The 10,747-nt window shown below is 42.0% G+C and overlaps 2 protein-coding genes across 6 annotated transcripts in view; both read left to right on the top strand.

The window, feature by feature from the left end:
• The window catches only part of LOC118223393 (protocadherin alpha-C2-like), a 114,003-nt gene that overhangs the window by 10,672 nt on the left and 92,584 nt on the right, over positions 1 to 10,747 (top strand). The window contains exon 1 of one of the 5 annotated variants that reach the window (XM_035409884.1): positions 237 to 2,761. The exons of 3 other annotated variants lie outside the window; for them this stretch is intronic. In XM_035409884.1, the coding sequence (XP_035265775.1) occupies positions 377 to 2,761 (2,385 nt within the window). In that variant the 5' untranslated portion in view covers positions 237 to 376. Of the gene's footprint in view, positions 1 to 236; positions 2,762 to 7,598; positions 10,132 to 10,747 lie in introns of those variants that run through there. One more of the 5 variants, XM_035409885.1, reaches the window with a different exon arrangement.
• LOC118222407 (protocadherin alpha-8-like) lies at positions 4,123 to 7,645 on the top strand. Its single transcript, XM_035407990.1, has 2 exons — positions 4,123 to 6,676; positions 7,572 to 7,645. Exons 1-2 carry the CDS (start codon positions 4,270 to 4,272, stop codon positions 7,643 to 7,645), a joined length of 2,481 nt encoding a protein of 826 aa, XP_035263881.1. The 5' UTR covers positions 4,123 to 4,269.

The following is a 10,747-nucleotide window of genomic DNA, read 5'->3' as shown; positions in this document are numbered from 1 at the left end:
TTTTTATGGTTGCTTCGCTGTGTACGTGTGATGTTACACAACTTTTTTCTTTCTTTCTGTTTAACAACAAGAGATTAGCCAAGTTGCAGAAATACTTGTTTATTCAGCAGAGCGCTTTCATGATTCATCCACACGGTGTCTCTGTTGACCCACAAAGTGAAATATTATTTCCGTTGTCTCTGGGCTCCTCCTAGTTCCAAATGAAGAGTCGATTGCACAGGGCTTTGTTACAGATTCGGACGACGTAAAGATTGGGTAGGAGGCCTGAGTATTTGCTCGTTTTTATCGCGGAATAAATTTGGATGTTTCGGTGTGCGTGGTTTTGGACTGAAAAACGCTCCATTGGATCTATGTTGGTACCAAAATTGACGGAACAATGTATTTTTCGGACATACTGGGATCTATGGTGAAGTACCGACTGGTCCTGCTGCTGCTGTGTGGTTGGGAGGCGGTTTATGGGCAACTCTCTTATTCAGTTTCAGAGGAGGTAAACCGGGGGACCTTTGTGGGAAACATCGCCAAGGATTTAAATCTGAATATACATGAACTTGAGTCACGCGCATTTCAGATTGTATCTGGTTCCCAGAAGAAATATTTCGAGGTGAATTTAAAGACTGGGATTTTGTATGTGAATGAAAGGATTGACCGAGAGGAGCTTTGTCCGAACGCCCTCAAATGTGTGGTTAGTGTCGAAGCTATTATTAATAATCCTCTCAGGCTTTATCGTGTGGAAATTAATATTATGGATGTCAATGATAATTCTCCGTATTTTCTAGAAAAATCGCAACATGTGAATATTACCGAAATCACTCTGCCGGGAGTGCGCTTTCCTTTAATAGAGGCGTATGATGCGGATGTCGGGAAAAATTCTGTAAACACGTATAAGCTGACTCCGAATGAACACTTCTCACTGGCTTTGCACAAAGGGGAGAGTGTGTCTGCGGAGTTAGTGCTGCAGAAAGCTTTAGACCGTGAGAAGCAGCCTGAGATTCAGCTCCAACTGACTGCTGTGGATGGAGGAAATCCGCCGAGATCTGGCACGGTGCAAATTATTGTGAATGTCATAGACATTAACGACAACCCTCCAGTCTTCCGCAATTCATTATATAAAGTTCGTGTCTCTGAAAATACACCACCAGGCACATCAATAATAACTGTGAATGCAACGGATTTAGACGCGGGTTCAAATGGTGAAGTCGTGTACTCCTTTAGTAAGCTTCAGCAAGGCCATATCTTAGATACGTTCACAATCGATTCCCATACAGGGACAGTTACAGTGAAAGGAGTGATAGATTTCGAACAAAATAACGCGTTTGAAATTCGCATTCAGGCTAGCGACAGGGGTCAAGTACCCATGGCTGGTCACTCTAAGCTACTGATCGAAGTGGTAGATGTTAATGATAATGCTCCTCAAATAACAGTGACAACTCTCTTAAACGCCGTGAAGGAAGACGCAAACGTCGGCACGGCCATAGCTTTTGTTTCAGTTCTTGATAATGATGACGGTAAAAATGGGATCATTAATTGTTACATTACTAATGATTTTCCTTTTAAATTGGAAACGAATTATAAGAACTACTACTCTTTGGTAGTTGGCGGGCCGTTGGACAGAGAGACCGCTTCTGAGTACAATGTAACCATCACAGCTACTGACCAAGGGACTCCGCCTCTCTCCAGCATAAGCGTTATTCGTGTACACGTTTCTGATGTAAATGACAACGCGCCTCGCTTTACAGAGCCTGTGAATAATGTGTATGTGAAGGAAAATAGCCCAGTGGAGTCTGTGATCTACACTGTTTCTGCATACGATCCAGACTTAAACGAAAATGCAAAAGTGTCCTATTCCTTATTGGAGGCTTCTGTAAAAAGCGCGTCCCCGTCAGCCACTGTCAACGTGAACTCTGTGAGTGGCGAAATTTACAGCCTGAAGACTTTTAACTTCGAGGAAGTGAAATCGTTCCAGTTTCAAGTTCAGGCTACAGACTCTGGTGTTCCTCCACTAAGCAGCAACGTGAGTGTGAACGTTTTTATCTTGGATGAGAATGACAACAGTCCTGCTGTTCTCCCACCGTATTCTGACCAGGGCTCCGTTAACACTGAGAACATTCCATATTCTGCTGAAGCAGGCTACTTTGTGGCCAAAATCAGGGCTGTAGACGCAGACTCTGGTTACAATGCGCTCCTTTCTTATCGCATTTCTGAACCCAAGGGAAGCAGTCTCTTCCGAATAGGAAGCAGCACCGGGGAAATAAGGACAAAGAGGCGAATGAGTGACAATGACTTGAAGACTCATCCATTGGTGATTTTGATTTCGGACCACGGAGAGCCTTCCCTCTCAGCGACCGTGTCTATTGATGTTGTGGTTGAGGAACATGTCAGTGAAGGAGGCCTACAGACGTCATTCAGACAGCTGCCTGCCAAGGAGGAGAATTTTTCGGATTTAAATCTCTATTTGCTGATTGCCATAGTTACTGTGTCAGTTATATTTTTGTTGAGCCTCATTATTTTAATAGCTGTGAAATGCCACAGGACGGACAGCGGGTTGAACAAGTACAGCGCTCCAGTGATCACAACGCACCCTGATGGCAGCTGGTCGTACTCTAAGTCTACTCAGCAGTACGACGTGTGTTTTAGCTCAGACACACTGAAGAGTGACGTCGTGGTTTTTCCTGCTCAGTTTCCATCTGCAGATGCGGAGTTGATTAGCATTAATGGAGCAGACACTTTAAAACGCAATCAAACGCTTCCTATCAGCGAGAAGGTAAGAATGTGTCCACTTCGTATGCAATGCTCAGTTAGTGTTTATCTTTATCCCTGCATCTGTTGCAGTAGGCGCTGTTTTGCTGTGAAATGGTGTCTACACAATGGTCGTAAAGGAAGACTTGTCATTACATTCCTAATTGTTTTGGGCTCATGCCCGTGGGGCGGAGCTGTCTGTGGTCCTGAAAATAATTTTATTTTCTTTTGTACCCCATCTCGTGATATTTTCAGACTTGATGGTATTCATCGCGAATGCCACATACAGGACTGTACATTAACCTCGCGTTTTTTGTGTCAGCTCTGTGTGATTATTGGACGTTTGTGTTTGTTGGGAGAACAATTTGTGGAACGATAAGTTTTATTCGCTTTTCAGTGATTACGTTCTCTAAGTTCATTTGATTGAAGGGTTGATTTTGTTTTCAGCCTAACATTTAATCAATGTTATATGTCGTGCGTAAGAAGTGCAAATGATACTAAATGTATTGTTATGAACATGAGGTATGCTAGATGCCTAAAATGCATTATGTAAATAAGAGTATTTATTTAGATAATTGAAATAGCATATACTGAATATAATATTATGCCTTATAGTGCTGCTTTAAAAAAAGAAAAAGGAAATCTGAGCCCTATGATGTATCGCATGTTTACATTCTTTATGCAGCCTCTGTTAGGTCATAGGCTGCACTTCTCTGATATCACTGCAACTTACGTCAAATGTTACACTTAGTTTTATAGCTTATTTGTATTTGGTTAATTTTTATCTTTTTATGATAAGACATTTCTTAAAACGTTTGAATTGTCCAGTGTCACTACACGCTCGGTAAACCGATCTAATTGTAGGTCATAGTGTAGAAGTCATAGTTTATTGCAGTATCTCTTAAATCTAACGAAATCCAGTCAAATGTTACTGATGTAGTTAATTTTACAAATTCTTCATCTTAATATGCTTCAGCGTATACCACAGCATAATATCTCGAGTTCTTTGTGGCATGTTTTTGCTGTTACGCTGGTGTGAACATATGATAACCTATGTCCATCTGTTCAGTGTGCATAATATTCACAACAGTAATAACAGCAGTCAATTGGACGTGGAGCATCCACGTGTGTTTTTGTCCTCATTTCACTGGTTGCATTCTCTGATAGGCCAGATTTAGTTGTTTTTGTATTTAGTATGTGTTGCTTAATGAAGCAATCGGGCGTTTTTCTGTTGTTAGCTACTGTAGTAGGTCCACGTCAAAATTGTAGAAATAAGTTCAATGATTCCTCCACACGGTGTCTCTGTTGACCCACAAAGTGAATTATTATCTATGGTGACTCTGGGCTCCTCCTTGTTTCAAAGGAAGAGGCGATCACACCGAGCTTTGTTACACATTCGCCCGACGTGAAGACTGGGACGGAGGCCCGAGGATTTGCTCATTTCAATGCGACGTAAATTTGGATATTTCTATCTGCTTGATTTTCGACTGAACGCCTAATTGGATCTATGCTGATACCGAAATTGACGGAACAATGTATTTTTCGGATATGCAGGGGTCCGCGGTGACGTTTCGGCTGGTCCTGCTGTTGTGCGTTTTGGAAGCGGTTTCTGGACAACTCTCATATTCAGTTTCAGAGGAGGTAAACCCGGGGACGTTTGTGGGAAACATCGCCAAGGATTTAAATCTAAATGTACATGAACTTGAGTCACGCGCATTTCAGATTGTCGCTGGTTCCCAGAAGAAATATTTCGAGGTGAATTTAAAGACGGGGATTTTGTATGTGAATGAAAGAATTGACAGAGAGGAGCTTTGTCCGAATGCACTCAAATGTGTGGTTAGTGTCGAAGCTGTTATTAATAATCCCTTGAGACTTTACCGTGTGGAAGTTAATGTTGTAGACGTTAATGATAATGCTCCGTCTTTTCGAAAAAAATCACAACATGTGAATATAACCGAAAACACATTGCCTGGAGTTCGCTTTCCTTTACTAGACGCGTACGATGCAGATGTCGGGAAAAATTCTGTAAACACGTATAAGCTGAGTCCAAATGAACACTTCTCTCTGGATTTGCACGAAGGCGAGAGTGTATCTGCAGAGTTGGTGCTGCAGAAAGCTTTAGACCGGGAGAAACAGCCTGAGATCCAGCTCCTACTGACTGTTGTAGACGGAGGGAATCCTCCGAAATCTGGCACCATGCAGATTGTTGTGAATGTCTTCGACATTAACGACAACCCTCCGGTTTTCAGCAGTTCTTTGTATAAAGTTCGTATATTTGAAAATACACCTCCGGGAACATCAATAATAACGGTCAACGCAACGGATTTAGACGCGGGTTCAAATGGTGAAGTCGTGTACTCCTTTAGTAAGCTTGAGCAAGACCATATCTTAGATATGTTCACAATTGATTCCCATACGGGGACTGTTACAGTGAAAGGAGTGATAGATTTCGAACAAAATAGCGTGTTTGAAATTCGCACTCAAGCTAGTGACAGAGCTCAGCCACCCATGGCCACTCACTCTAAACTATTGATCGAAGTGGTGGATGTTAATGATAATGCTCCTGAAATAACAGTAACAACCCTCTTAAACGCCGTGAAGGAAGACGCAAACATCGGCACTGCAATTGCCCTTGTTTCAGTTCTTGATAGAGATGGTGGTAAAAATGGGATCATTCACTGCTACATTCCGAATGAATATCCTTTTAAATTGGAAACAAATTATAAGAACTACTACTCTTTGGTAGTTGGCGGGCCGTTGGACAGAGAGACCGCTTCTGAGTACAATGTCACCATCACAGCTACAGATGGGGGGACTCCTCCTCTCTCCAGCACAAGCGTTATTATTATACACGTTTCTGATGTAAATGACAACGCGCCTCGCTTTACACCGCCCAGGAATGATGTGTATGTGAAAGAAAATAGCCCAGTGGGGTCTGTCATATACACGGTGTCTGCATATGATCCAGATTTAAACGAAAATGCAAAAGTTTTCTATTCCTTATTGGGGACTTCAGTTAAAGGCGCGTCCCCGTCAGCCACGGTCAACGTGAACTCTGTGAGTGGAGAAATATACAGCCTGAAGACCTTTAACTTCGAGGAAGTGAAATCGTTCCAGTTTCATGTTCAGGCTACAGACTCTGGTGTTCCTCCACTAAGCAGCAACGTGAGTGTGAACGTTTTTATTTTGGATGAGAATGACAACAGTCCTGCTGTTCTTCCGCCCTATTCTGACCAGGGCTCCGTTAATACTGAGAACATTCCCTATTCTGCTGAAGCAGGATACTTTGTGGCCAAGATTAGAGCTGTGGACGCAGACTCTGGTTACAATGCGCTGCTTTCTTATCACATCACGGATCCCAAGGGAAGCAGCCTCTTCCGAATCGGAAGCAGCACCGGGGAAATAAGGACCAAAAGGCGAATGAGTGACAATGACTTGAAGACTCATCCATTGGTGGTTTTGATTTCTGATCACGGAGATCCATCTCTGTCTGCGTCTGTGTCTATAGATGTTGTGGTTGTTGAAGATGGCAGTGATGTTGGCCTTCAGACGTCATTCAGACAGCTGCCTGCCAAGGAGGAGACTTTTTCGGATTTAAATCTGTATTTGTTGATCGCAATTGTTTCTGTGTCAGTTATATTTTTGCTGAGCCTCATTACTTTAATAGCTGTAAAATGTCTCAGGACGGACAGCAGATTGAGCAAGTACAGCCCCCCAGTGATCACAACACACCCTGACGGAAGCTGGTCTTACTCCAAATCTACTCAACAGTACGACGTTTGTTTTAGCTCGGACACACTGAAGAGTGACGTCGTAGTTTTTCCTGCGCCGTTTCCGTCTGCCGATGCGGAGCTGATTAGCATTAATGGGGCAGATACTTTAAAACGCAATCAAACGCTTCCGATCAGCGAGAAGGTAAGAATTGTGTCTCCCTTCATACGCAATGCTTTCCTTTTCCTTATGTTCAACAGTGCATTTATTGAAATTGGTGCTATATCACTATGCAGTAGAGTCTATAAAATGGCCCTAAGTGAGCACATGCGCATTACTATTCAAATTGTTTTGGACTCGTGGGGATAGCTGAGCGGCAGGCTGGAGCTGTCCCTGGTCCTGGAAACAATACATTTTCTTTTGCACTACTTGTTGTGATTTCTTTTATATTTTTCTTCTCTATGTAATTATTGGACATTTGTTTTAATTTGGAAAACAAACTGTGAACAGAATTATCACAGTGCGATCGGCTTTACAGTTATCGTGTTCTCTCAGTTAATTTACTTGAAAGTCTGGCGATCAGCCCAGCTTTGATCAAATGTATTTTTCTTGCTTGTGAAATATAGCCTAAATTATAATAAATTGCATTGATAAGAATAGCTAGTGTATTATTCATTTTCAACATTGAAACGGCTTATAATCCATATGATTTTACGACCAAGAGTGCTCCTTTGCTTAAATGTCTGAGCTGAGCCCATTCATTTTATCTCATCCATGAATTATTTTTTTGCATCTTTTCTTAGTTCATTGACATGAGCGTCTTTGGTATCATGGTAGCATCTTTGTTATTCTTATTTTAAGTTGAAAATTAAACACTTCTTAAAGGCTGTTTTGTCTGGTATATCACTGGTTGTGTTTTCTGATTGGTCAGCTTTTGTTTTTCATTCAGTATGAATTTGCGCAGTGACCCAATAGCGCGTTTATATTTTGTTAGAATTTATTACGTCATATTTGTATACTTATTTATTTAACAAAATGCTGTAAGTTCCATGTTTCGTCCACACGGTGTCTCTGTTGACCCACAATGTGAATTCTTATCTATGGTGACTCTGGGCTCCTCCTAGTTTCAAAGGAAGAGGCGATCACACAGGGCTTTGTTACACATTCGCACGACGTGAAGATTGGGACGGAGGCCTGAGGATTTGCTCATTTCAATGCGACGTAAATTTGGATATTTCTCTCTGCTTGATTTTCGACTGAACGCCTAATTGGATCTATGCTGATACCGAAATTGACGGAACAATGTATTTTTCGGATAAGCAGGGGTCCGTGGTGACGTTTCGGTTGGTCCTGCTGTTGTGCGTTTGGGGGGCTGTTTCTGGACAACTCTCCTATTCAGTTTCAGAGGAGGTAAACCCGGCGACCTTTGTGGGAAACATCGCCAAGGATTTAAATATAAATTTACAGGAACTTGAATCACGTGCATTTCAGATTGTCGCTGGTGCCCAGAAGAAATATTTCGAGGTGAATTTAAAGACGGGGATTTTGTATGTGAATGAAAGAATTGACAGAGAGGAGCTTTGTCCGAATGCCCTCAAATGTGTGATCAGTGTCGAAGCTGTTATTAATAATCCTCTGAGGCTTTATCGTGTGGAAGTTAATGTTGTGGACGTTAATGATAATACTCCGTCTTTTCGAGAAAAATCACAACATGTGAATGTCACGGAAAACACATTGCCCGGAGTTCGCTTTCCTTTACTAGAGGCATACGATGCGGATGTCGGGAAAAATGCTGTAAACACATATAAGCTGAGTCCAAATGAACACTTCTCTTTGGATTTGCACAAAGGTGAGACTGTATCTGCTGAGTTAGTGCTGCAGAAAGCTTTAGATCGAGAGAAACAGCCTGTGATTCAGCTTTTACTGACTGCTGTAGACGGAGGAAATCCACAGAGATCTGGCTCCGTGCAGGTTATTGTGAATGTCTTGGACATTAACGACAACCCTCCGGTTTTCAGCAGTTCTTTGTATAAAGTTCGTATATTTGAAAATACTCCACCAGGAACATCAATAATAACGGTGAATGCAACAGATTTAGACGCTGGTTTAAACGGTGAAGTCGTGTACTCTTTTAGTAAGCTTCAGCAAGGCCATATCTTAGATATGTTTACAATCGGTTCCCATACGGGGACAGTGACAGTGAAAGGAGTGATAGATTTTGAACAAAATAGCGCGTTTGAAATTCGCACTCAAGCTAGCGACAGGGGACAACTACCCATGGCAGGTCACTCTAAACTATTGATTGAAGTTGTGGATGTTAATGATAATGCTCCTCAAATAACAGTAACATCTCTCTTAAAGGCCGTGAAAGAAGACGCAAACGTCGGCACTGCGATTGCCCTTGTTTCAGTTCTTGATAGAGATGATGGTAAAAATGGGATTATTAACTGTTACCTTCCTAATAAATATCCTTTTAAATTGGAAACAAATTATAAGAACTACTACTCTTTGGTAGTTGGCGGGCCGTTGGACAGAGAGACCGCTTCTGAGTATAATGTAACCATCACAGCTATTGATGGGGGGACTCCGCCTCTCTCCAGCACAAGCGTTATTGTTATACACGTTTCTGATGTAAATGACAACGCACCTCGCTTTAAACAGCCCAGGAATGATGTGTATGTGAAAGAAAATAGCCCAGTGGGGTCTGTCATTTACACGGTGTCTGCATATGATCCAGATTTAAACGAAAATGCAAAAGTTTCCTATTCCTTATTGGGGACTTCAGTGAAAGGCGCGTCCCCGTTAGCCACTGTCAACGTGAACTCTGTGAGTGGAGAGATATACAGCCTGAAGACTTTTAACTTCGAGGAAGTGAAATCGTTCCAGTTTCTTGTTCAGGCTACAGACTCTGGTGTTCCTCCACTAAGCAGCAACGTGAGTGTGAACGTTTTTATTTTGGATGAGAATGACAACAGTCCTGCTGTTCTTCCGCCCTATTCTGACCAGGGCTCCGTTAATACTGAGAACATTCCATATTCTGCTGAAGCGGGATACTTTGTGGCCAAGATCCGGGCTGTAGACGCGGACTCTGGTTACAATGCGCTGCTTTCTTATCACATCACGGAACCCAAGGGAAGCAGTCTGTTCCGAATCGGAAGCAGCACCGGGGAAATAAGGACCAAGAGGCGAATGAGTGACAATGACTTGAAGACTCATCCATTGGTGATTTTGATTTCTGACCACGGAGAACCTTCCCTCACAGCGACTGTGTCTATTGATGTTGTGGTTATTGAAGATGGCAGTGATGTTGGCCTACAGACGTCATTCAAACAGCTGCCTGCCAAGGAGGAGACTTTTTCGGATTTGAATCTCTATTTGCTGATCGCAATTGTTTCCGTCTCGATTATATTTTTGCTGAGCCTCATTACTTTAATAGCTGTAAAATGTCACAGGACGGACAGCGGATTGAGCAAGTACAGTCCCCCAGTGATCACAACACACCCAGACGGGAGCTGGTCTTACTCCAAATCTACGCAGCAGTATGACGTGTGTTTTAGCTCGGACACACTGAAGAGTGACGTCGTAGTTTTTCCTGCGCCGTTTCCGTCTGCCGATGCGGAGCTGATTAGCATTAATGGGGCAGATACTTTAAAACGCAATCAAACGCTTCCGATCAGCGAGAAGGTAAGAATTATGTCTCCCTTCATACCAATGCTTGCTTTTTCTTTATATGCAACACTGCATTTATTGAAATTGGTGCTATATCACTGTGAAGTAGTGTCTATAGAATGGCCCTAGGTGAGCACATGCGCATTACTTTCCAAATTGTTTTGGATTCGTGGTGACATCTGAGCAGCAGCGCGGAGCTGTCCCTGGTCCTGGAAATAATTCATTTTCCTTTGCACTACTAGTTGTGATTTATTTTATATTTGCCTTCTCTGTGTGATTATTGGACATTTGTGTTAATTTGGGAAGTAATCTGTGGACAGAAGGATCACAGTGCGATTGGATTTTCAGTTTTCATGTTCTCTCAGTTAATTTCATTGAAAGTCTGTCTTCGGTTTATAGCTAAAAGCCCAGCTTTGATCAATTTTTTTTTTTGAGCATGAAACATGAATTATAATAAACTGCATTCATAAGAATATGTAGCGTGCTATAGGCCTACATTCATTAAGTAAATGGAAGTATTCATTACATTACATTACATGTATTTGTAATATAATGTAATGAATACTTCCATTTACTTAATGAAAATGTATTCATTTTCCAAGAGAGCTCCTTTGCTTAAATTTCTGAGCTG

The sequence above is a fragment of the Anguilla anguilla genome, chromosome 3, assembly GCF_013347855.1.
Source record: "Anguilla anguilla isolate fAngAng1 chromosome 3, fAngAng1.pri, whole genome shotgun sequence".
Classification (NCBI taxonomy): domain Eukaryota; kingdom Metazoa; phylum Chordata; class Actinopteri; order Anguilliformes; family Anguillidae; genus Anguilla; species Anguilla anguilla.
This window is presented reverse-complemented; position numbering and strand designations above follow the sequence as displayed.